General features: G+C 45.4%; 2 protein-coding genes and 1 long non-coding RNA gene across 5 annotated transcripts in view; 2 read left to right on the top strand and 1 right to left on the bottom strand.

Moving 5' to 3' along the window:
- Positions 1-10,549, bottom strand: part of PDE6C (phosphodiesterase 6C) — a 50,826-nt gene extending 40,277 nt beyond the window's left edge. The window contains exons 1-5 of the mRNA XM_043926110.1: positions 10,531-10,549; positions 9,629-9,828; positions 7,749-8,609; positions 865-1,017; positions 671-760 (exon numbers count right to left, since the gene is read on the bottom strand). Of these exons, the coding sequence (XP_043782045.1) occupies positions 671-760; positions 865-1,017; positions 7,749-8,213 (708 nt within the window). The 5' untranslated portion in view covers positions 8,214-8,609; positions 9,629-9,828; positions 10,531-10,549. The remainder of the gene's footprint in view (positions 1-670; positions 761-864; positions 1,018-7,748; positions 8,610-9,628; positions 9,829-10,530) is intronic.
- On the top strand, positions 5,041-10,853 carry LOC122709051. Of its 3 annotated transcripts, none has more exons than XR_006345398.1 (3): positions 5,041-5,300; positions 7,226-7,438; positions 10,686-10,853. It is a non-coding gene; the product is annotated as an uncharacterized LOC122709051 (long non-coding RNA). The 3 variants fall into 3 exon arrangements; XR_006345397.1 differs by lacking the exon at positions 10,686-10,853 and adding an exon at positions 7,774-7,906; XR_006345399.1 differs by lacking the exons at positions 5,041-5,300; positions 10,686-10,853 and adding exons at positions 6,566-6,761; positions 7,774-7,906.
- An 8,928-nt stretch (positions 10,854-19,781) lies between these two features.
- On the top strand, positions 19,782-26,065 carry RBP4 (retinol binding protein 4). The gene is made up of 6 exons (XM_043926368.1): positions 19,782-19,939; positions 20,147-20,275; positions 20,371-20,507; positions 20,682-20,788; positions 23,998-24,210; positions 25,738-26,065. Exons 2-6 carry the CDS (start codon positions 20,165-20,167, stop codon positions 25,773-25,775), a joined length of 606 nt encoding a protein of 201 aa, XP_043782303.1. The 5' UTR covers positions 19,782-19,939; positions 20,147-20,164; the 3' UTR covers positions 25,776-26,065.
- Positions 26,066-26,445: the final 380 nt, after the last annotated feature.

The following is a 26,445-nucleotide window of genomic DNA, read 5'->3' as shown; positions in this document are numbered from 1 at the left end:
ACAAATGCAGAGACAGTTCCTGGGCAGAGGGTCCAGCATTGGGGGCCCACTGGTTACTGCTGGCCCTTGTGGGAAGAAAGCCAGCTGACTCCTTCCATGTATCTTGAGCTAGTCAAAGGTTACCTGCCCTGGACAGTTATGGGACAGGGCCTTGGCAGTCTTCTATCCCAACCACCCTCCCACCATTGTACTGATGAAGAAACCGAGGTCCACAGAGTAGTTCAACTCAGGTATCCTGGCTACCAAAGTTGTTCTTTATCCCTCTGGCTCAAGGAGGCAACAGAGGAGCGATTTGCTTCTCAATGTAGCATCTTTACTACGTACCAGGAATACGCAGCTCTGCTAAGAGCTTTATGTGAACGAATTCACCTAATGACCATTTAATAGTCAGAGCAACCAGGTGGGGTAAGTACTGTAATTATCATCGCCACCTCAAAGAGGAAGAAACCACAGCTATCCAAGACAGAGACTGAAGAAAGCAAGCCAGTAGTACCTACAGATAGAGGGGCAGGAAGGTGACAGGGGAGGGGACCATAAGAGGACACTGGGAATGGAAGCTTGGGGATCTGACCCAGGGGGCGTGGTTAGGAAGGATCTGCACTTGTTGCCTCTGGGGGGTCCCTTTGTCAAATAAGTCAGCCTGAAGTAGCCACTGTCACCTTCTCTTTACCTGACTTCTTCGGGATTCAATATTGTACAGGTAGTTGGTATGATGAAACTTTAGGATGATAGAGACAAAGTTGAGGTATTTGGAAAAGACCTATAGATGATGGAGAAAAACAAATTAGGTGTGACATCTTTCTTTCAGTTACACAACAAATAAATTTCCTGAGCCTCTGAAGGGATGCCCAGGGTTAGCATTACCTCTTCATCCTGTTTGGAAAATTCAGATGCATCTACTTTGTTAACTGCCATAAACACAGCAAGAACCTCCTTGCCCATCACGATGGGGGTTGCCAGCAGGTTCCTAGTGACATACCCGGTTTGTTTGTCCATGAAGTCAGAAAAATGGCTGTTCTGAAAGATACATTCACACATTTGCCAAAGCAGCACAAAACCATGGAGTGTAGGTCTAGGAAAGGCAACAGATCATCCTCTCTAGTTCAAGTCCTACCAACAGATGACCAGGGCTGCAGGACAATGGTCCCAAGCCAACATTCCCCACCCACCCCACCATCTGCAGCAGACAGAATGAATGAAGCATAGAATGAAATGGCCCATTTCCAAATGAGCTTTCCCACCTGAGGTGTGGCCTATCCGGGTTAGGCTAGGGTTGGGCCGGGAGGAAAGAGGTGATGTTGTGACCAAGTGGAAAGCAAGGTTCTAAGGGGAAGGGAGGGAAGGATGCAGGATTATAACAGGGAGGAAGTGTGTGCTCGAAGGAGAGCACAGCTGGGATTCCATTGGGCTCTTCTTTTTAATTGCAAAAGTAAAATTTGCCCTTGAAATCTCACAACCATCATAACATAAGGAAAAAATTATTAACTGCCCCAAACTCCTCCTAATCTCACCTACCTGAAGAAATCTGTATTACAATGCTTAGTGTGTCTCCTTCTATTCCTTTCTCTATGCTTGTATGAAGCATCTTCTTATTTTTTAATAAAATTTTCTCTCCTAATTTTATGCAATTCATCACTTAACACTATCTTATGGACTTCCCTCCAGACTGGTGCATATGGATGTGAACTAGTTTTCCAGATTCTTGCATGCTATTCCACAGTGTGGGGGCTCCAGTTCTGCTCAACCAATATCTACTGATTTAGTCTGTTTAGAGTTTTCCCCATTGCAAACAATACTGCACTAATCACCCTTGCTTTCATTTTTATGTGATGGCGTCCTCAAATGGAAATGTCTTTTGCAGTATCAACAGGTACATGAAGTTTTAATTTACACCAGCTACTTTTACAAAATGTTGAAATTCTTACCACCCTCTTGACAGCACCAGATATTTAACAGTTTTTCAAAGTCATTTTCTTTCTTTTTTTTTTTTAAGTATTTTTATTTTATTTATTTAGGTAGGTCTCACTGCATGGCATGTGGATCTTAGTTCCCAGACCAGGGATCGAAACTGTGCCTCCTGCAGTGGAAGTGCAGAGTCCTAACCACTGAACCGCTAGGGAAGGCATTTTCTATCAAGTCAATATCTCTGATTTGTAATTTTTATTTCTTTCCTTGGGGAAAATGAAATGGATCATCCTAGATACAAGCTTCAAGTAGAAGACGCGAGGGACGACTCTAATACACTAACCATGTAGAGGGCAGAGTGATGAGTTTGGAGAGGCACACAAATGAAAGGGCTTGGGAAGAAGGTCAAGGATGGCAGTTATCTTATTAGCTGTAATTGAGAGTAACTGTGGTCGGGTATAGACTCTGCTCGCTCTGGGGTCATGACTAGCTCCTCTTTAAGTCTTCTTCATTTGAAACTTCAACTGAAATTTCCACCTTACTTTGAGATTCAATGGCCAAAAATCAATGTGGTCTTCCTTTCACAAGTTGTATTATGTCCATTTCCCCATGTGGATGGTGCTTCTATAAGTATCTCGACTTCTATAACACACTTCTATAAACTGTTCAGTTTCCCAAAGTAAAAATGGAAGAGTCCACTGGTGTGTGACTTTGGGGCCAGAATCTCCACCAGGGCACAATGATTGCTTGGGCAACAGAATCACAGCCCTGCTCAGAGCAGGAGACCTGGGCTGAACCTCAGAAAGACCTGCAGACTGATGCAGATTTGCAGACCTCATGGCAGACCTACTAAATTCTAATCTCCTAAAGTAGAAACCGTCTTCCCCAGGAATCTACACTTTTAGTGGATGAATTGATTCCATAGAGGATCCTTAGAAATGTGAGATGCTAAGGAAGTCAGATGCAGCCCTTGACCCCAGACTTCTTCTATACCCTCCCAAAGTGGAACCCCTGAAACCAGCTACTTATGTAGGAGGCAGCATCGCATAATGGTGAAGAAGATTCTCGAGTCAGATGTCCTTGGCTGAAACCAGCTCCGGATTCACTAGCTGTGAGCCCCTGGGCATGCTACTTACCCTCTGCAACCTCATTTTTTAACCTGAAAATGGGAACAATGGATATTATCTACTGTCTATCATACCTGATGTGAAAAGAGTATAATATAGTGTGGGTAGAGCACTTAGAAAAGAGTCTGACACATAGTAGGTGCTCAATAAATACTAGGAAGCCAAACCTGGGACTCTGGGGGCCTCTCTGGATGACAGGGCTTCCCTTGTGGCTCAGCTGGTAAAGAATCCACCCGCAATGCGGGAGATCCGGGTTCAATCCCTGGGTTGGGAAGATCGCCTGGAGAAGGGAAAGGCTCCAGTATTCTGGCCTAGAGAATTCCATGAACTGTATAGTCCATGAGGTCACAAAGAATCAGACATGACTAAGTGACTTTCACTTTCATTTCTTTTACTTTCACTGGATGAGAAGTCCTTCAGGTTTTGCATTACCATTTGGCTTCCGATGATGATGTGATGTTAGTTGCTCAGTTGTGTCTGACTCTTTGTGACTTCACGGACTAGCAGCCCACCAGGTTCCTCTGTCCATGGAATTCTCCAGGCAAGAACACTGGAATGGGTTGCCATTCCCTTCTCCAGGGGTTCTTCACTGACCCAGAGATCAAACTCGGGTCTCCTGCATTGTAGGCAGATTCTTTACCGTCTGAGCTACCAGGAAAGCCCCATCATTTGGCTTCTACTTCTAGCTTTTCTAATCAATGCCAATCACTGAAGAAATTAGATGCTCTTAGCTGATGCAGGCCTCCTATGCCTAGAAGCATGCTTGCTCCTGAGGGCTAGCTCTCTGCCCTATGCCAACAAGAGGCATGTTTTTTCCTAACTGCTGTATCTGTGACTTTCTCTGCCTCATGCAGCGTCTTCACTCAGTCTGGAACACCTCCAGACTTTGAAAGCTTCTTTCTCTTAATCCACTGCTATAGCCCAGGCTGGCTTGCTGTCCATTTTCCTCCTAACCTATTATCCATTATAGAAGGTGATCACTTTCATTTACACAGTGATGCTGGGCACTGAAGGAACAACCAAAATGCCCAAAACATGCACCATGGGATGGAGTTGGGCAGCATTTCTTGGCTAACACATTTTACTCTGCAGCTTCAAAACTTGATGCCATTTTATTTTAGATTCTAAACACAAGAAGATGTTCTTACATTCAACTGAATGTTTTGAAAAAATGACTTACAGGTTTCAAAACTTAATACTTGCTTATCATCATATCTGAAAATCTTGGATAAAACCATCCATCAAATTTCAGGGTAGGTAAGGTGAAGTTTTCTAGTTTTGTGTTTTCATTGCTTCAAACAATCCTTGGTAAAGTTTCTTTGAGTAAATTCTGTATCTTTTGGATTCACAAACTCCCCTCAATGATTTTTCTTCAAAGAAGTCAATGAAGGCAACTGGGAATGTTTAGAGCAGAGGGCTGCCTGGATCCTCATCCAATCTTAGTCCTGTTAAATTCTGATCAAACATCTGGAGATCCAGAGTCAGAAGGAGACAAGGATGGAAAGCTATAAGTGCAAGCTATAAGCACCCTGTTAATTATTGAAAACTTAGGATTCTCACATGGCTTTCTTTTAAACCACTGCCAGGAGAACCACCCATACAGTTAATCATCAGCTTTCCCAATAGAATAGGAAATGATTAACTTGATGAGGATATGTCAGAGTTTCCTGTTAAGTTTCCCTGCCTTTAACCTGTTTTAAAAACAGGCAGTGATCACTGACCCAGTTTTGGCCACCTACATCCAGCCCCCAAACTCTTCGGACATTGATATGATATGATCATAGCTGTCATTTATTGAGCACCTCCTGGGAGTCAGGCACTTTATGATTTGGTTTCCTCTGTTTCTCTCCGTGGAGAAACACAGTCCCTCATGCAGTGACCTAGTCTCAGGCCTGGATCTGTACCCAGGTCATCTGATGCCAAAGCTCTCACCTGGCACCATGTGGCTTCTCTGCCGCCAAGGCTGGGAGTATCCAGTTCTGCCTCTCCGTCTGTGTGCAGGTAGTCCTTCCCTCCCTGTGCCCACACTGCCCACCAGGCAGGAGTTGTGTGTGGTCAGGGCTGTGGCAGAGAAAAAGGGCGGCCTTGCAAGACCCAGATTATGAGCCTAGATCCACCACATTGTGCCTAACTGACCTGGAGAAGATTCTCACATGCACGGGATGGAAATAAAAATACAGTCCTGGCCTTCTGCACAAGGTCTTTGCCAGAATCAAGTGAGATCAAGAACAAGAGGAATCTTCATCAAGAGTCAAGTGCAATGAAAAGGTGAAGTGGTGATAGAAGTGTCACTTAAAACAGGGGTTTCTAACTCCTTTCTCTGCAGATTTTACCACAGCAACTTAAGTGTGGTGAGCCTGCAGGGCTGCAGGGTGGGATGAGGGTGGGAACATAGCAAGGAGGCTGCATCTGCTCCAGACCCTCTCATCACCGATCAGACTCTGGACCCCGGGAGAGACACAACCCCCACGACTCAACTTCCTGTCTGCTCAAGGGAAGACTTAAACTAACAAGTCCAGGAGCCCTTCCATCTAATCTTTTACAGTTGATTTGAAATGCAGTTCCTCCTCTTGCATCTCTTCACCCAAAAGACCAGTGGTTCTCAATGTTGGCTGCCTATTAGAATCACCACGGTAGCTTTTAAACCATACTCCTGGCTGCATCCCAGTCTCTGAGAGCCTGATGTAATTGGTCTAGTGAGAGTCTCACACATCTGTATTTTTAAAAGAGCTCCCAGTTTGATTTTAATGTGCTTCCAGAGTTGAAAAGCACCATTCTCGGAGGGAAAAAATGCTCAGAAACAGTAGAAATGGAGGGCAAATGAGGTCTTTGTCCCTTTTCAGGAGGGAGCTCAGGAGGGCAGGAGGGCATCTGTCTTCACACATACTCAGTAAAAGGGAGAACACAGTGACCCTGCCCCCACTTTATGACCACTATGGGGTGCCCAGCATGGACAGCAGCAGACCCAGGCCACCTGATCTCTTAAGCAGCTCCTTTCTATCATTCTGTCCTCAACAGGACTGGGCTCAGTAATAAAGGAGCACAGCAGAAATTAGGGCTTGCCAGGTGGCGCAGTGGTAAAGCATCTGCCTGCCAGTGCAGCCCCTGGAGGAGGACATGGCAACCCCTCCAGTATTCTTGCCTGGAAAATTCCATGGACCGAGGAGCCTGGCGAGCTACAGTCCAGGGGGTCTCAAAGAGTTGGACAAGACTGAGCACACACACACGCTCACACAAACACACACACACCAGAAGTCATTTCATCCATCTCTCCTTTAAAAAAAAAAAAGTTCTTCTGAAAAAAAGTCTCGCATGTCACTTTCTTAAGTTTGCTGTCCGTGTCATTTTGGAAATGGCCTCAGTCAGAGACTTGCAGGAAGCGTATTCCCATGAGAAAACTTCAGGATGTACAGGCAGAGCCTCCTCCCTGGGGTCCAAGAACTTTGCCTTAAGGCCTTTGATACACTAGAAGCAGCTGCAGCAGACCCAGAATCCAACTGAAACCAGACGGAATGCACTGCAGGGAGGGGTGGTAAAGACGGAGGACCCTCGGGTGCCTAACAGCAACCCTTGCCCCTGGGGCTATTTGCTGAGTGTTGCTAATGTTTGAAAACCTCTGCACCTCCTGTGGATCCGCACAGTCCCCCTCCTGTAATCAGCTTCGGGAGGCACGGCAGGGGATTATCCTCCAGCCGCCAGCTGCCCTCTCCATAAGTAAACCTCTACACAGTAAGCGTTTCAGGGGCTGCTCCCAGTCAGTTCTGTTCCATCATCTGCTAGCTTTCCCCTTTGTTAATAGCAAAGCAAAATGACAGGACGCATGTGTAGGAAAAGGGCTGGCAGGAGAAACTCCAGGCTGGGACCTATGGTACTACTGAGTGCAGGGATTATGGGTGATTCACATTTCCTCCCTCTTTATTTGTATGTTCTAATTTTTCTTAGATGAACAAGCAATTTAGTTGGAAGGAGAACATTCTTTTTAAAACACAATAATTTATGTAGTGTTCAACTGGTCTTCGGGAGGGTTCAAATGTCCCATTTACAGGATTGGAAATTCTTGGTAGATCTGAATTAGGAGGGGTTGAGATGGCCAACTGCATTTAATCATCATCTAAATTCATGTATTTTTTATGATCCAGATGGGAACATTTGAAATTTCATGTCATTTTTCTTTTTTCACACTTGATCTATAGGTGAGAGAATCATTCCTGAGCCAGTTCACCCCAAAGAGCTGACAGTCTTCAAAGGATTGTGGGTGATAGACGTGGGGAGCAGTTCAGGGGCCTTGGCATCTGGCCTGTTGGCTGATCTCCCCAGTGAGTGGCCTGCTTTGCCCTGTTGGTCAGGACAGTGTCCAGAGGACAGAAGAGGTATGAGGGAGTAGGTGTGGACCGCCCCACGCCCAGGTAAGCTTGCCCGACATTACAGGAGACATAACGCTAAAACTGTTATTATCTACTATTATCTACTGTTATCCACTGTTTATCTGAAATTCAGATTGAACTGGGCATCTAGTCATTTTATTTGTTAAATCTAGCCACTCTTGGCCTGGGGGTTCCTCTTCTCCACCACCCACTCCCCAGGTTATAGCCAAACCACAGCCACAAGGATGGCCCCTGGACCCACCTCCACCCTCTCACCCCCCTCTTTCCCATGTTCCTCCCTGAGGCCACCAAGACCTCCTCTCCACTCTACGGTCACCATCAGACCACTCACCTTTTTCACATCTGGAACATTAAAGGTTTTCTTCGTATGAGCAACCCAACCCACTATCCCGACGTCCAACGGAAACACAGCTTCTCTGTCGGGGACCACCAGGTTGTCCTCAAACTTGGAGGTGGGGGTGACGTCAAGCAGCTTGGAGGCCACCTCCGGCGTACCATTGCGGGCCCGACACAAGAACATGCTGCAGCGGTCGGCCTGCAGCAGCTGCGCCAGCCTCCCCAGGGCCCTGTGCACCGCCAGCTCCACGCTGCCCGCCTCCTCCAGCAAGACCTCCAGTAGCTCCAGGTACAGGGCCGCCTCCTCCGCCAGCGTCCGGCCGGGGAAGGAGGCGCTGGCTGGGGCCTGTGCCCCGCCGCTGGGCGCCTCCGCCTGCAACTTCCTGTTGAAATACTCCTTGGCGAACTGAGGGTTGTCCTCCAGGTATTTCTCCACTGTCTCTTGGCTGATCTCACCCATGGCGTGGCGTGCTGTGCTGCTCTGGTCTAGAAAGGAAGAGACCCTCAGAACACCACCAGAGGCAGAGTGCCAAGAAGGAGATACATCCTGGCCAAAGAAACCAGGAAAGCCCTGAGGGGCACCTCGCAGGACACCCCTCCCCCCCTCCTCCCCAGAGGCCGAGGAGAAAGGTTGTTTAGCAGAGCTTTCAAACTGGCCTGTAACTCTTGAGATGTGACAGAAGGCCCTGGATTAGAGTGGGATTCAGGAAGCACGGGATTAAAGAGTTCTTCAGGACACGAAATCCCTAAGCATTATTAGCTCATAAGTCCTCAGAGAATCCGCAGAGCATCTTAGATCAGCCAGCCAAGTGACAAGTCAAACTGACTATTCCAGAAAATAGCTGAACCTTGGTGGCTGTTGGCAATAAGAAGAATGGGGGATATCCATTAATTACATTACATAGGCATCGACAATACTTGTTCTTTCATGATAGCTCTATGAAATGAAACTGTTTAGACCTTAGAAATGTCTGTTTGTTTATATGGCAACGTTAAGGAACATTTAGGGGAGATCGAAGAGTTTAGCATAACACAACATAAAATCAAATGTTAATCTTTCCTTTCCCTAAAAGTCCTGTACTCAGCCAGCTTGCTTGGCCTACTCTTTTTCTAAAAATCCTCACCTCTCTGTTCCCCTCATTTAAAAACCTGACCTCAGAAATGGTTTATGGGAACAGACCTTGGGCTTATTCTAGAGAAGTGAACATGGAAAAATATTTGCCCACAATTTAAGCCTGATCAAGCCACAACTTATATTAATACAATAATCCTTGTCAAAAGACACGATCATAAAAGGCAACCCCTGCAGCTGCCAACTGGGTTTTCCTGCTAAGCATATTAGTTTGGATTTTGTTTTCAATAGTAATAACCAGATCTCATGCCTTTTTGCTCCAAGGTACAGTCAGTTAAATCTACTGGATAATACATGTCTTGTCTGTTGCTAGGATCTTTCACACCTCAGGGCCTTTTGGCATAGAAAAAACACTTAACCACTACTTACTTTTGTTTAATGTTCAGGTTACTAAGCTTTTACATTGATTAAGCACATTTTCCCAAATATTTAAATACTATTATGCAACTAATAAGCCAAACTACACATTTCATGAACCAGTTTCCTTGGCTATCTACAGGCTGACTTCAAATTTAGTCAAAGGTCTTTTAAGCATTTCAATAACACTGCAAACTTTATATGGAGAATTCTCTTGAATGAAAACATATCTAAGAGTTACAGTGACTCTAAAAGTTAGTTACACCCACATTTAAATCCACTTCAAAAACAGCACGGCTATGGGTTTCATTTATTTTTCTAGACTTAAAGTTTACCTTGCTAGGGTGATAATGGTCATATTAGATAGAAAAGAAGAAGAGATTCACCGAGGCTGCAGTTTCTAGGTCATGAACTGAGAGACTGTTGATGGGAACATGGTTTTCTCAGGCAAACAGAATCCACACTGGCATTTGTTGAGCCATGTCACTTCCTGTGGTTGAGTCCACTTGCTCCCTCAACGGGTCTTGTCAAGCACTTTCTTGCATCTCCCTCCATCAGGCCCAAGTCCAGTCTCAGGATGGTCCTCCTAAAAATATTATTTATTTCATAATATCCTATTAGCATCTCATTATAATTAGAGCAACATAGAGGAATCCCCTGGTGGTCCAATGGTTAAGACTCTGAGCTCCCAATGCAAGGAGCATGGGTTCAATCCCTGGTTGGGGAACTAAGATTCCGCATGCTACACAGTGAGGCCAAAAAATTTTTGTAAGAGAGATATATATATATATACACACACACACACATATATATATACTTTTTAAAAAAGAGAATAATGCAGAGGTTTATTTCCTAAGAGAAAGGAGTTGGGTCAGCTGAGTCACTCCTATGGGACTACCATCCATTTTCCTCTAACACAGGTGAGGGCACTCTTTCTCCCTGGTTGTTCCATGAGATGACTGTGCAGTTCCTACTTCTCTTGAAAGCATGTGTGTGCTTACAATTCCCTGATACCATCCTTCCCTCTTTACATGCACACACAGAGAAAACACATATCCATATCCCATAAACAGATTTATACTTCAGAGGCATAAATCTGTGTATGGGAAAAACAAAATGCTCACATATGTTTACATTGCCCTACTTGTAAAAAATGAAAATGAATTTAAAATGAAGCATATTCTATCACAGTCAGCATTCTTATGTTTTGATGACTACATCTAGGTTCATTCATTTGCTTATTCTTCCAACACATGTCTATTGGTGGCCCATTATAAGCAAGACATACACTAGCTCCTGTGGTAGAGACTCCATGTTCCTCTTTTTCTGATTCTTCTCCCCTGCTAGTTGTATGGGAAGATTATTCCTCTTTGCCCTCCACCCCCAGTAGAGCCATGTGACTAATTTTGGCCTATGGGTTGTGAGCTTAAACCTCTCTTCCAGGCAGGAGCAATCAATTGCCACAGTGAGGCTCAGGAGCTCCCGCTTCTCCCTGCTCCCTTCCAGTTCCAGCTGGAGGGGCCTCATGGATCCCAGTGAGGATGTCATGGAACAGAGCCCCCTGCTGACCTGAGATGGACATGTAGCATGAGTGAGAAATAAATCTTTCTTGTGTTCAGCCTTTGAGACGTGAATGTTGTTTGTTACCACGGCATAACCGAATCAATCCTGTTACACTTCTACGTCAGGGAATATAGGGGATAAATAAGCCTTGGTTCCAGTTTTACAAGAACTTGTGGTGCAGTAAAGGAGATAAAACTAGAACATAAAAAGTTATGATGTGGGACTTTCCTAGTGGTCCAGTGGCTCCTGATGCAGGGGGCCCAGGTTCGACCCCTGGTCAGGAAACTAGACCCCCCGCATACCACAACTAAAAATGATTCTGCATGCCACAACAAGGATTCCATATGCAGCAACAAAGATGCCTTGTGCCCAAACTAAGACCTGGTGCAACGAAATAAATTTTTTAAGAAAACCATGAAGCACAGAGCATAATAGAATTAAAAGCCAGAAGTGAAGTACATACATATGACTATGAGACTTTATGTGATATGGATATGGAATCATATTTAGAGTAGATGGAAATAGAGAAGAAATCCAAGTGTGAGCCAGGGGTGGTAATGGCAGAAGCAGTAATAGCATATAGTGCAGAGTAACAGGGGGACTAATGAGAGAGAAACTAGAAAGGTATGAGTGGGCCCAGATTACTGGGGCCTCAAAGTCTAGCTGGGGATTCTGAACCCTGGAAACTCTTAGTGGTAAGAAATGACATTAAAGTTAATCTCTACAAGATCTCTTCAAGAAAATTAGAGATACCAAGGGAACATTTCATGCAAAGATGAGCACAATAAAGAACAGAAATGGTATGAACCTAACAGAAGCAGAAGATATTAAGAAGAGGTAGCAAGAATATACAGAACAACTATACAAAAAAGTTCTTGACCCAGGTATTCATGACCCAGATAACCATGATGGTGTGATCACTCACCCAGAGCCAGACATCCTGGAATGCAAAGTCAAGTGGGCCTTATGAAGCATCACTATGAACAAAGCTAGTGGAGGTGATGGAATTCCAGTTGAGCTATTTCAAATCCTAAAAGGTGATGCTGTGAAAGTGCTGCACTCAACATGCCAGCAAATTTGGAAAACTCAGCAGTGGCCACAGGACTGGAAAAGGTCAGTTTTCATTCCAGTCCCTAAGAAAGGCAATGCCAAAGAATGTTCAAACTACCACACAATTGCACTCATCTCACACGCTAGCAAAGTAACGCTCAAAATTCTCCAAGCCAGGCTTAACAATATGTAAACCGTGAACTTCCAGATGTTCAAGCTGGATTTAGAAAAGGCAGAGGAACCAGAGATCAAATTGCCAACCCCCATTGGATTATCGTAAAAGCAAGAGAATTCCAGAAAAAAATCTACTTCTGCTTTATTGACTATGCCAAAGCCTTTGACTGTGTGGGTCACAAAAAACTGTGGAAAATTCTTAAAGAGATGGGAATACCAGACCACCTGACCTGCCTCCTAAGAAATCTGTATGCAGGTCAAGAAGCAACTGTTAGAACTGGACATGGAACAACAGACTGGTTCCAAATCGGGAAAAGAGTATGTCAAGGCTGTATATTGTCACCCTGCTTATTTAACTTATATGCAGAGTACATCATGAGAACTGCTAGGCTGGATGAAGCACAAGCTGGAATCAAGATTGCTGGGAAAAATACCAATAACCTCAGATATGCAGATGACACCACCCTTATGGCAGAAAGTGAAGAATTAAGAGCCTCTTGATGAAAGTGAAAGACGAGAGTGAAAAAGTTGGCTTAAAACTCAACATTCAGAAAACTAAGGTCATGGCATCTGGTCCCATCACTTCATGGCAAATAGATGGGGAAACAATGGAAACAGTGACAGATTTTATTTTGGGGGGCTCCATAATCACTGCAGATAGTGACTGCAGCCATGAAATTAAAAGATGCTTGCTCCTTGGAAGAAAAGCTATGACAAACCTAGACAGCATATTAAAAATCAGAGACATTACTTTGCCAACAAAGGTCCATCTAGTCAAAGCTATGGTTTTTCCAGTAGTTATGTATGGATATGAGAGTTAGACTATAAAGAAAGCTGAGTGCCGAAGAATTGATGCTTTTGAACTGTGGTGTTGGAGAAGACTCTTGAGAGTCCCTTGGACTGCAAGGAGATCCAACCAGTCCATCCTAAAGGAAATCAGTCCTGAATATTCATTGGAAGGACTGATGCTGAAGCTGAAACTTCAATACTTTGGCCACCTGATGCCAAGAACTGACTCATTGGAAAAGACCCTGATGCTGGGAAAGATTGAGGGCAGGAGGAGAAAGGGATGACAGAGGATGAGATGGTTGGATGGCATCACTGACTTGATGGACATGAGTCTGAGTAAGTGCCAGGTGTTTGTGATGGACAGGGAAGCCTGGCATGCTGCAGTCCATGGGGTCACAAAGAGTCAGACACAACTGAGCGACTGAACTGGACTGAAAAAGGTGAATTGGAGAAAAGGAATACTGGACATTAGGATACAGATTAAGAAGCTATACTGCATTTGCTCATTATCAAGTAACCTAAAAATGTGTACAAGCTTTGACCCTGCAATTCAGCTTTTATGAATTTATCTTACAAAAGTAATTAGGGATGTATACGATTAATGTAGTTATAGGGGCGTTCACCAAAAGCACAATTATAAAAGGAAAAGATTAGAAATAGCTTAGATATTCAGTAATATGAGGTTGAGTAAATAAATGGCATTATAGTCATAAAATAGGAAACCATACATTAATGAGTAATCCTATTGTAAAGCTCTATTTACTGATATGGACAGATATTTATGATGCGCAGTAAATTGCAAGATCCTATTGCAGTATGATTCCACATACACATAAAAATATATGGAGGTGTACATAAGAAATGTTAACAGTAATTATTCCAAAGTGGTGGAATTCAATATAATATTTTTTTTTCTTCTCTTTTGCTTACCTGATTTTTCTAAAGTATCTACAATGATATTAAAGAAATTAATTCATTCATAAACAAAGCTTTTAAGGCTATTCTCACAGGCTACAGGTGAGGGTGCTTGGGAATGAAGGAAAGGACAAATGTGAGACAATTTCAGGCAACAATTGACAGGATGAGGGAATGGGTTAGTTAGAAAAGGCAAGTGAGAAAGAGGGATCCCTGCTGACTACTTTGAGTAGTGGATGACATTTGATAAAGTTTTTTTTAAGGAAATATTGGAAGCTGACCTTTTAGTAGACACACAAATATCCTTCTCCTCCTCCATGTCCTTGACTGAATCCTGTCATTACTGCTGCTCTTTTTCTGGGGCTGGTCCCTATATAGTCTCTGGCCTGTGCTGACAAGACTTTTGAGTATCTGTCCTAGGCACCAAAAAAATAAAATTTAAGAAAATGTAATAGTTTTAAATGACCAAGCAGAGCACTTAGAATAAATTTTTAATGTTACAAAGTAATTGCCGATTTTGTTAAACTTCACCATTTGTGTCACTATTTCCAGTTTGTTTAAAACATAAGTTTAAAAAAAAACTAGAACATTAACTGGTGGGAAGAATGAAGGAAAAAAGGCCAATATCTGAGACAGTACAGACATTGACAATTATGTGTTTAAATAAAGCATCTCTGACACAGTAACTAGGTTGGTATGGAAACTCTATTCCATTTACACAGAATATTTTTAGAAAGATAAGCCACAGGTAATAATAAGAAAGTGACCATAAAAATAACTAACACTATAATAAATAATCTGTGCCAGATACCTTTCTAAGACCCTTATATTCATATCTCATTTCATTCTAACAATAATCTTATGAAGAGGATAACAATAGCCTTATGCAGAGAATAACCTTATGAAGAGGATATCTTCACAACAATAATCTTATGAAGAGGATACTATTATTATAATATTTTACAGGTGACAAATTGAAGCATAAAGAAATAAAGTTGCTCAAGTTCACATAGCTAGTGATGGTGACCTACCCCAAACTAAGAATTCAAATAGGAATGAATTTTAAAATGCACCCATGAAGTGTACCATAGCTGCTATAGGGGAATACACAAGACTTATTCTTTAAGGAATTTAAAATCTAGACCTATATCATACCTATATCATAAAATGTTAAACACCAATACAAGAATTAAATGAAAATTCCACTTAACAAATTTACATTTTTCAATAGTATACTACATTCACGAACACATGCAATATTTAATTGCATCATCGCTAAAATTTTCCACTACACTTAACCATTTCTGCAGGAGGTAACGCTTATTTAACAGCCAAAATATTAATAACATGCATATAATGTTGAAGCACTGTCATAAAACTAACAATAATATGCTGGATTAACCAAGTGCATTTTGAATGATTATACTGGACCCACTCTTCAGCTCCACTTTAGCCAGATTCCCTACTCCTGCCATTATTCATCACTCAAAGACACCCCCTACTAGCAGTGATTTCAGGCACATCCCAGTAGTCAACCTGCAAAGGGCCCTTTCACCTGGCACATTTGCTCTCATGACAGTTTCTGCCTGCACCTAATTGATGGGTATGATCAGGTATCTCACAGATAATTTATATGATGGAATCCATGTTACTTTCAACTAAATTGATGAAACTGACTGATGGCTTTGTAACCACCGGGGAAAAGTCCTTATTAAAAAAAATTAGTTTGACTCTTTGTACCTGAAAACATTGGCTGAATAACTAATCTTTCCTTTTTCCCACCAATTATTTTGGAATATTTTAAATGCAGTCAGAAGATAAATGCTACCTGACTTCCTTGTTTGTAACTTCTCTTGGCTTCTCTGTCAAGATGTGGATGTAAACATTAGTTTGCACAAAATGGAGCTGGTTGGACATGCTTAATTCTTATGAGGCTAAGGACACAAATTTCTCACATTCATCCTTTTTTTCAACTACAGCAAAAGATTTTCAATATTTCCTAGGAGCTAATGACTTGCTGCTGTATTAGTTAAGGTAACACCAGCTCCTATTACAGTAACTCCCAATTTCAGCAGCTTAAATCGAATGGAAGTTTATTTCTCATTCACATAAAGTTAATCATGGGTGGGGTCCCCAGGCTGAGAGAGGCTTCACCAGACTGCAGATGAAGGAAGACAGACATCAAAGACTAATTATTAGACAGGCAGCTTTTAAAAGCCCCATCTGGGAATGACTCACAGCACTTTCATCTATATTCCACCGACCAGAACATAGGCATGTGGCCTTATAGAACTGTAGGAAGTTGGGTGGTGGTGGGGTGTGGAGGTTGTCTTCTAGCAGGGTGGTCTCTTTGCAACAACTCCAGCCCTCACGGAAGGGGAGTGAAAACTTTCTTGGTGAAAGGACAGCTAGCCCTCCCTGCTACAATTAATAAATCCTGGAAATTATTTTTTAGAAAGACTGACCTATGACTGGGTCTTTTTATTTTTATTTTTATTTATTTATTTTTTTTGACTGGGTCTTTTTAAATAAATATTTTATAAAGCTTACTTAAAGTGACTGATTTAAGTAAAACAAATTAAGTCAATATCTACTGATCAAGCATCTACTCTGTGTAAGTCTCTTGATAAATCCTGTGGAAAAGCTGGGAGTGAGATGCATACCAAGGTGAGGGAAATATGATTTGTCCTTCCATGATGTAGACAAGGAAATGAACTTTTGTGTATATTATATACAGTCCACAAGATGTAATTTAGACCATAATTTTACTTCTAGAAGAAAAAAGTCTGCAGAGTATTTGTTTGATTAAATATTTTCACTGTAAGAAAATTTGGAAAGTTTTTAAAAAGGTAGAAATCAACAATAAATTTTCAAATATCCCTAATCCTATCACACATGTAATCACTATGAACAGTTTTCCTGTGGATATTATACACACATATAAGCATATTTGAAAAAAAATATTTTATGAGGAGAGCTTTCAAAGCACCAAAGTTAAAAAACACCAGTTGACCTCTACTCACATGTTTGTAATCATGAAGAAATTTGAGACAGAATGCCAAAATAAACTGTTTTTCTTTGCTGGTATCTGGGACACCGAGGGTTACAATATATCATTAAAAGAGAGAGAGGTGGGGGAGGAAGAACAGTTATATCAACTTTTAAGCATTTAACAAATACATTAAAACATGCAAAAAAATCTCTGTAAAAATGCATTGAAATCCCCTACATTTATTTTTCATAAGCATAAGCAAGAATCACAAGAATCATTCTGGGAGAAACAGTTGTCAAGGGCTGGGAGTATTAGGAGAACTTTTCTGGCAGTCCTAACAGTCCAAAGGCAACTTGGCTCAGCCAGGAGCTCTCCATCACTGGAGGTACTGGAGGAGAGGTGGATAGACCTCTATTTTGGGATGTCAAGGAGGGGAACCACACTTTGGACAGGAGATAGAAAAGGACCCTACCTATAACTAGGGAGCATAAGTAATGACTACATGTGTGGCCACACACAGCGTCCCTGCAGGAGTGGCTCTGAAGCAGACCTTATTGGAGCTGTTTGGGATTACGTTGCTGTTGTTGTTGTTCAGTTGCTCAGTCATGTCCGACTCTTTGCAGCCCCATGGACTGCAGCACGCCAGGTTTTCCTGTCCTTCACTATCTCCCACAGCTTGCTCAAACTCATGTCCATTGAGTCAGTGATGCCATTCAACCATCTCGTCCTCTTTTGTCCCCTTCTCCTCCTACCTTCTACGGTTCCCAGCATCAAGGTCTTTTCCAATGAGTCACTCTTTGCATCAGGTAGCCAAAGTATTATAGCTTCTGCTTCAGCATCAGTCCTTTCAATGAATATTCAGAGTTGATTTCCTTTATGATGGACTGGTTGGATCTCCTTGCAGTCCAAGGGACTCTCAAGTCTTCCCCAGCACCACAGTTCAAAAGCATCAATTCTTCGGCACTCAGCCTTCTTTATGGTTCAACTCTCACATCCATACATGACTACTGGAAAAACCAAAGCTTTGACTACACAGACCTTTGCTGGCAAAGTAATGCCTCTGCTTTTTAATATACTGTCTAGATTTGTCATAGCTTTTCTTCCAAGGAGCAAGCATCTTGTAATTTCATGGCTACAGTCACTGTCTACAGTGATTTTGGAGCCCAAGAAAAATAAAGTCTGTCACTGTTTCCATTGTTTCCCCATCTATTTGCCATGAAGTGATGGGACCGGATGCTGTGATGTTAATTTTCTGAATGTTGAGTTTTAAGCCAGCTTTTTCACTCTCCTCTTTCACCTTCATCAAGAGGCTCTTTAGTTCCTCTTCACTTTCTGCCATAAGGGTGGTGTCATCTGCATATCTGAGGTTATTGGTATTTCTCCTGGCAATCTTGATTCCAGCTTGTGCTTCATCCAGCCTAGCAGTTCTCATGATGTACTCTGCATATAAGTTAAATAAGCAGGGTGACAATACACAGCCTTGACATACTCATCTCCCAATTTTGAACCAGTCCGTTGTTCCATGTGCAGTTCTGTTTGGGATTATACATCCTGTGATAAAACTGACCTCACCAGAAGAGCTAGTTAGCTGGTAGGCCTGAAACAGGGCTTTCTTAGCAGAAAGGAGGAGGCAGCAAGGAGTTAATTGCATCAAGGTTGGCACTCCAGAGACACCTCCAGACTCAAATGGAGAACAGGAGTGGAGGGGAAGGTGGAAAATGAAAGCAGACATCAGACAGGGAGAGGCCCAAGGGGTCACAGGAAGGTGGCAGGAGCCACAGGTATTTTTTTTTTTTTCAGGAGGCTCAGAAGTAATCCCAGTGCCGTGCCCTGTAAAGACCATCAACTCTTTATTTCTCTGTATGGCTGCCACCCTCCTGCACCTCCACCCTCTCTTATTTCAGGTCTGGCAGTAGCAAAATGGACCAAATTCATCTTGGTCTTTTTCAATTTGGGACACAACTGATGGAAAGGATCTTACAAAAAGGTGATACCTCCTTGCCCTATCCCTAATTCTCTTTCAGTCCAAAGCTGCGTCTTCTGACTGCTTGGATCAGATTAGAGGAGCTCTAACTCTGATGGGCATGAGTTTGAGTAAACTCTGGGAGCTGGTGATGGACAGGGAGGCCTGGCGTGCTGCGATTCATGGGGTCGCAGAGTCCGACAGACTGAGCGACTGAACTGAACTGAACTGAACTCTGAATGGAAAGAGAAAAACATGGCCCTGAATTGTGCCACTGGGCAAAATCACACAACCAGTCACAGCATTTCGACTTAATTGACCATTGACGTCACAGACGTTTGTTCCCCTCCCCCTCTCCTCCGCTCACAGTCAATCCACCTTAGCTGGTTTGGAAACAAAACAAGATGCCACTCTGGCTTTGAAATCAGATTGCAGAATAAACAATTGGTAGGTGTGTTTCAAAGTGGTTTGAGCGAAGTGCCACAGACTAAGTAGGCGACCACCGAGGTTGCTAAAATATTTCCTGTCCTGACCAGGGTTGCGTTTCTGGAGAATATTTAACAGGGAGGGTTTGCATACTTCTAAAGATGTTGAAACTAAAGAACAAATATTGATCCAAGGGCACCACAACTCCCCTGAAAGAGAGTAAAAGACATCCTTTATAAAATGAAAAACTATGTGGCGGAAACAGTCCCAAACTCCTGCATAGCTAGTCCTCAGAAGACCGAGGGGCCAATTTGGCACGGTCAGGCCCGAGCACTAACGCGCCCGGGCAGCATCGCAGATGTCCCTCGTTCTGGGAGGCCACGGTCTGGTCTTCCCGCCAGACCTACCCGAGCCTCCAGCCAGAGCAACAGGGCCCCGAGGCCACCCCAGGCCGCAGCTGGCGGCCGCTGGCACGGGCGCCGGGTAACTAGGCCAGGGCTGGTGCCCGCGGCTCGCCGCCGCCGGAGGCTCCGCCGAGGCCACCCCGCGCGGCAGCTGCTCCAGCCCCGGGCGGCGCTGGAGGGGAGGCTCTCGCCCCAGGACGCCCTCCCTGCGCCCGGGCGGCGGTGAGTCAGGGCGCGTTATGCAAGTGCTGGCCCGCCGGCCCCGGCGCCTCCCCCTCGGTCTTTCACCCTGCGCCGTTACGAAAGCGCGACCCCCTCCCCCCGGAGCTATAAAGCCGCCCGGCGGCCCCCGCGGCGCGCTAGCCTTGCTGGCTCCACGCGCGCTCGGACCCGCGGCCAGGCTTGCGCGCAGCTCCCGACTGTGAGCGGCGGCCCGGCGGGATGGGGGGCCGGCGCGGGAGGGATGGGGGCCCGGGATGGGTGTGATGAGGGTCTGGGGGCGGGCGGGATGGGAACCCGGGGGGCTGGCGGGAGGAGGGCCCCTCGCGGGCAAGATGGAGCCTGGGGACCGGTGGTGGAGGGCCAAGTGGTCCAGCCGCCAGGCTCTCAGGGCGCGCGGTTCCCGCAGGGCGGACTCCCGAGCGAGATGGAGTGGGTGTGGGCGCTAGTGCTACTGGCGGCGCTGGGCAGCGCCCGGGCGGAGCGCGACTGCCGAGTGAGCAGCTTCCGAGTCAAGGAGAACTTCGACAAGGCTCGCGTAGGTACCGGTGTCCCGGGTGCCCCGCGTTCCCCTTTCCCAGACGCCCGCCATGCGCTCCCGGACACCGAACCCGGCTCTCCTCTCTTCCCCAGTTCGCCGGCACCTGGTACGCCATGGCCAAGAAGGACCCCGAGGGCCTCTTTCTGCAAGACAACATCGTCGCCGAGTTCTCCGTGGACGAGAATGGCCACATGAGCGCCACGGCCAAGGGCCGAGTCCGTCTTTTAAAGTCAGTGACCTCTGGGGGCGGGGGTGGGGGAGGGCGGAGGCTGCGCTCTTTGCGCGGCAGGGTCCACAGGCTGAGCGCCAAACCCCGACTGGGGCGGGAAGGGAGCGCCTGGGGTGGGATGGGGGGAGGAAGCCCTTTGCCCGGCCTGGCTCAGAATCCCCTTGGCTTTTGCAGTAACTGGGACGTGTGTGCAGACATGGTGGGCACCTTCACAGACACTGAGGACCCTGCCAAGTTCAAGATGAAGTACTGGGGCGTAGCGTCCTTTCTCCAGAAAGGAAGTGAGTAGTCAGTTCGGTAGGACTGTCTTGAGGGGGGATCGAAGACATACATAGCCAATTGGCTGGGTTTCTTCTCCAGGGGCACCTTAGGGAAGAATGGTCTGTAAGTAGCCAGAACTCTCAGCTCGGCTGGAGGCTGGAGGGGTGAGGCTGGAAGTAGCTAGGCCCCTTCACCACCTCCCATTCCCCTCTCCCAGCTCAGAAACCTGGCCCAAGCTCAAAAGGACCTTGGGTTTGTCACCTGACCACCTCCTGCCGATTACCCATCCCGCCAGCGTGTGTGGCCTTCCCCTTGCTTAGACCTCCCACCTCCTCAAGACCCAGCTCACATCACCGCTCAGCCTGGTGCTGCGGCTGCTGCATTTCCTCCATTTCTTTGGGCTGAATCCCTGAAACAGCTTGAATGCTAGACGCCCCAGCAGAGGCTCAGAGACTCTCATCAAAGGACACAAGGTTGGCTCACTCCCAGGTACCTACCTGCCCATGCTGGGTGCTGAGAGTCTGAGCCAGGCACAGTGTTCTGGGTGACAGTGACCTCTTCCCTTTCTCCCAAGCCCTGAAACTCATATGGGGAGCAGAGTGTTAAGGGCTCTCAGAAGAGCATCCTAAAATTTAACCTGATACAAATTTATGGGAACATGCATGTACATGCTCTTTCTACTCATTTCTCCTAAGCTTCAAATCCAGAGTCTACTTGGTATCTAGAGAATAATGCAGGACAGAGGGGCATATCATGGAATCTTACTTCTTTTTTTTTGACCATGCTACATGGCACACGAGATCTTAGATCACCCAGCAGGGATTAAACCTGAGGGTTTAATTTGTTTAATTCCCCCCGAAGACACCAGGGAAGTTCCATCATGGAATCTTAAAGATGGAGAGTTACCACTCTAAAGGGGGTTCAACATGCAGATGAATAAATTGAAATCAAGAGAATGCAGTGGTAGGACTTCCCTGGTGATCCAGTGGTTAAAACTCCTCACTTCCACTGCAGGGGGGTGAAGATTTGATCCCTGGCCCAGGAACTAAGATATCACGTGCATATCACGTGCCTCGTGACCAAAAAAAAGGGGGTGGGGAGAGGGGAAAAGATAGTGCTTTGTCCAAGGTCATGTAAACAAGTTTGTGAGAGACAGTGTCAGAAGCCGGAGGTTCTAGCTCCCGGGTCAAAATTAGGTGGTCCTGAACAGCAGGGCCCTAATACAATCAACTTTTACAATTTTACAAAATATTGTTGGAGCTCTCCTGGGAAATAGGCCCCAGGGCCTGTTCAGGGGGACGCTTAGCTTGGTGAGCCAGGGCAAAATGTCCTTTCATGTAGCCCATGTACTCAGGGCACACACTCCTCGACTTCCCCTACAGTTGTGTTAGATGAAATTTTATCTTTTATCAAACTGCTCATCCAGTATTGATGTACACTATATAAAAGGACTTACTATTCAACAAGGGGGAAAGCTTTTATCCTTAGAGATAATAAAAGTTTTTTCAAATAACTCAGCAAAACTTCCTAAAGTGATCTATTTAGGATAAAAGATAAACTTCTGATAATGGACTATAAAAATCGATACCAGGCTGGGCACAAGATTAGTAATTTTTAGAATCTGCATCTTATCAAACAGATGAACGTGGCCACCCCTGAGTGGTCATGTCTGGCCCTTCCCACCACAGCCTCTGACACCCGCCCTGTGGGAAAGCGTGGGGGATTCAGGAGTGGCTCAGTCCTCCTCCTGGAGGGTCTGCAGTGAGATGAAAAGAGGGTTCACCACCCACTCTGGTGCAGCTCTCCTGCAAGGCCTGGTCTCAGGCTGAGCCCCTCCTTGGCAGGGACTCCTGGGGTTTTCAGAGCCAAGAGGCACACCCAGAAGTGACTTAGGCAAGCATTAGAGATCTCCCTTACACCCTCAGTGCTGGGAGCTGAGGGTTCCTCTGCATTCCTCCAGCACAGGACATGAAATAGAGCAGAGATCATCACTTGCTTCATGACCTGGGTGTGGAATGAAGACACAGAGGCTTAGCGTCTCCTGTTTCTTATCCCCTGTGGCCCCCAGTTTACTTAATGCCTGGAGACAGTGTGCTGTAGAGGTTAGGCATGGGGGCTCCAGAGTCAGATCGGAGCTCAATTCTGTCCTGCTCTTTGTGACCCTGGGTGAATTATTTAGTTTTTCTGTGCCTCAGTTTTCTTATCTGGAAAATGAGGATGATAGAGTGCACTTTCAGTAGCCGTGAAAAATAATTGAGAAAGCATGGTAGCTGACACTAAGTGCTCAGAAAATCCTGGTCATGGTTATATATCAACAAGAATGTTAAGTAGAGATGTGACACGTTTTACCAAATGTGAGGTGTTTGGATAACAAAGGTGTTATCCCCATTGTTTTTCTCCATGGCAAACCTCTCACCTGCATTCTTATGAACGTGGTTTCCCATCCTGCCTTTGTTGACCTTATTACCACTTTTGTTTACACTTACTCTGCATGGCTTACATCCCAGTCTTAGGAAGAAATATAATCTAAATTCTTCAAGGGCTCAACTCTGCCTCTGTCAAGAGAGCTCTGAGCAGTTCTCTAAGAAGAATATCTGATGTCAAAAGGTGGGCATCTTATGCCCCTAAGGCAGATTCTACCCTCTTGCCAGCCTGGAGAGAGAAGTGAGTCAGGTCACCGAGCCAGAATTAGGATGGAGCCAGAAAGGCCATGAACCAGATCACCCAGTGGACTGAGGCAGGAGGGCCGTGTGGGTAGCGAGAGGGCTGGGAACTGGCTGATACAGATCAGTGCAACGGACGCATGCTTATGTTGCGGATAGCACATGTTGGTGGCCATCAACGTCAGCCACAGAGGCACGAGATGCTGTCAGAGGGTAGATGGAGAAGACAACAGTAGCCAGGTCTAGACTGGTTTTGATGGGTCCACATTCTCGGCTCTTCTTATGAAAGATACCATCACATTTATCATCAGGGAGAGAAACAGTCATTAAAGCAAATGTGGTCCCTCCCGCCCCTGCCAGGGAGGGGATTTTTTCCTGTGAAGGCCAAGCTCCTCTCTCATGGTCCCAATTTTCTAATTGCCGTCAGAATTCCCTGTGGTCTCCTGCTTTCTAACTTCTGAACCCAGTTTGGGGAAGTGGCTGGTTTCTGGGGCCCGGAGCTAAGTTTCCCTGGCATCTGAGTGTCTGAAGGAGATACAGAGGCCCCGTGGCTTTCTGCCCTGCAGACGATGACCACTGGATCATTGACACGGACTATGAGACCTATGCCTTGCAGTACTCCTGCCGCCTCCTGAACCTCGATGGCACCTGCGCTGACAGCTACTCTTTCGTGTTCGCCCGAGACCCCAGCGGCTTTTCCCCGGAAGTGCAGAAAATCGTGCGGCAGAGGCAGGAGGAGCTGTGCCTGGCCAGGCAGTACCGGCTGATCCCTCACAACGGTGAGTGGCGGGTGGGAGCAGGTTCCCTGGGTCTGCAGGCCCTGAGATGCGTTACATCTGCATGCAGAAGAAAACAGGGGAGCCTGGGTGCCCATCTGAGTCCAAGTCTTCGTCCTTCATAACCAGGTCTTTCACTGGCCTTTTCATGAGGCTGATGCAGAAGGAGTGGGCAAAAACCTTTTAATCCAAACCCTGGCCCTTTTAGTTAAGTAAAGGGGACAGTCTTTTCCTTTTTTATCTGCTACCTCAGGCCCACTGTGTAGTCACATGATTTTGCTCCTGGCTACGCTGCCCAAAAAACCATTTTGACCAAATTAATATTGTTTGGGGATTGAGTGGCCCCAGTGAAGAGCTGGGCATCGAATGTGGCCATTGGTGTAAACACTTAAAGAGAGGCAAGTTGACTAGCTGGTTTTCTCATGTTTTTTGAGATTCCCTGACCAGACCAGAGCGTTAGTGGCTCAGTGATGTCTGACTCTTTGCGACCCCATGGACTGTGCCTACCAGGCTCCACTGTCCATGGGATTCTCCAGGCAAGAATACCAGAGTGGGTAGCTGTTCCCTTTTCCATGGGATCTTCCCAACCCAGGGATCGAACCGATGTCTCCTGCATTGCTAGATGATTCTTTATTGTCTGAGCCACCAGGGAAGCCCCATTGAATCTTTTTATGAATATCACCCTTGGCCAATCTTGATTTAAAAACCAGTAGCATTCTGGAGGAGACTGCACATTTTATTTTGAATAGACATTCCCATGGGAATCTGCATTTCAGAATCCAAATAGAATAATTGTAAGAGAAAACAGAGAACAAAACTGAACTTCTCTGTTGGTCATCTAACTAGCTAACCCACGCTACACCAAACAGATAAGAACCCAGACCAAACACATAAATAAGATTTTGATGCTTCACCTGGGGGTAGCCTAAATATAGGGCAGGCAAAGGATTGCACTCCAGCTGGGCTCCCCACCAAGTCCTTTGCCTGCCTCATCTCACCTAATCCTGGATATACCTTATGAAGTAGGTTTTCTCATGATCCGCCTTCTACAGATAAGAAAACAGAGGCTAAGAAAAAATTACGAAGGTTGCCCAAGATATTTAGTAGATAACTGAGTCGGATGCAAGCCAAGGTTGTTGTGTGACTCTGAAGCCCCTTGTGTAACCACCTGGTGACATATGACAGGGCACAGTGAACATTCTATAAAACTGCTAAAAGAGTAGCCCTCACTTCCTGAATCAGGAGGAGGTACCCTCATCTCTTTGAAATGCAATGAGGCAAATTTAAGACAGAAAGAACACTACTTTATACGGCAGATCCTTTGCTCTCAGCCCGTACCCCATCGCCCCCAGAGAAATCAGGGTTTCAGAAAACCTCGAAGATGTTTATGTATTACAACTATATCTAGCTGTCCCCTGACAAGAGGCATTTGAACAATGCCAAGTCCTACGGCCATCCTAACATCGACTATCTATATTGAATACGGGGTCCATCTTTCTGTCATTAATAGCTTTGTTTTCTATATTTCAGGTTACTGTGATGGCAAGTCAGAAAGAAACACTTTGTAGCAACATGGAAAGTGTCCTTTCATTAGGAAACTTCCCATTAACCTTATTCAGCCTCCAACTCTACCTTAGGAGTTTAGTTTGCTGCACCTCCCTTACCTACCCCTCCCACCCTTCCCCTCCCCTCTGTAAACAAGAAAAACCCCTTCAGTATACGTAAAAAACATACATGGGGATCAGTGAATCTGCTTGTACTCAAATGTATGTCTTCTCTGGAGTTTTCTAAGGAATCGTTTGAGGTTTAGGATTCCAGACTTTGACTTATTAAAATATGTATAGTTACCCATTTCCAATGATTTGGGTTTTTATTTGTGTCCACGTCTGTGTAAGAGTGAAAAGTCCTGCTGGTGGTGGGGTAGGCGTGCTTTTATGTACTGGGAGGGGTTCCTCTCTTCCAGCTCTGACCTTTGGCCTGTTCTAGCACCTAATCTCCATTATTAATGACCATGTCTTCACTCAGCTTCCTGAAAAAGGGATTTCCCCATTAACCCAGGACAGCCTTGATGATTGAGGCCTAAAGAGGTGAATGTGGGCCAGGCCAGCAGCCCCAGCCTCAGTCAGCCCGAGGCCCGTGAAGTGGGTGGATGGTGGCTCAGCCTCAGCTGGTCTGAGAGGCCTGGGTCTGGGGGAGCTCTAGGAAAGGTCCCCAGGCCTTATTGTCCAGCACCTGCTT

This window comes from Cervus elaphus, chromosome 15 (assembly GCF_910594005.1).
Source record: "Cervus elaphus chromosome 15, mCerEla1.1, whole genome shotgun sequence".
Classification (NCBI taxonomy): domain Eukaryota; kingdom Metazoa; phylum Chordata; class Mammalia; order Artiodactyla; family Cervidae; genus Cervus; species Cervus elaphus.
Note: the sequence above shows the minus strand (reverse complement) of the source record. Positions and strands in the feature narration are given on the sequence as shown.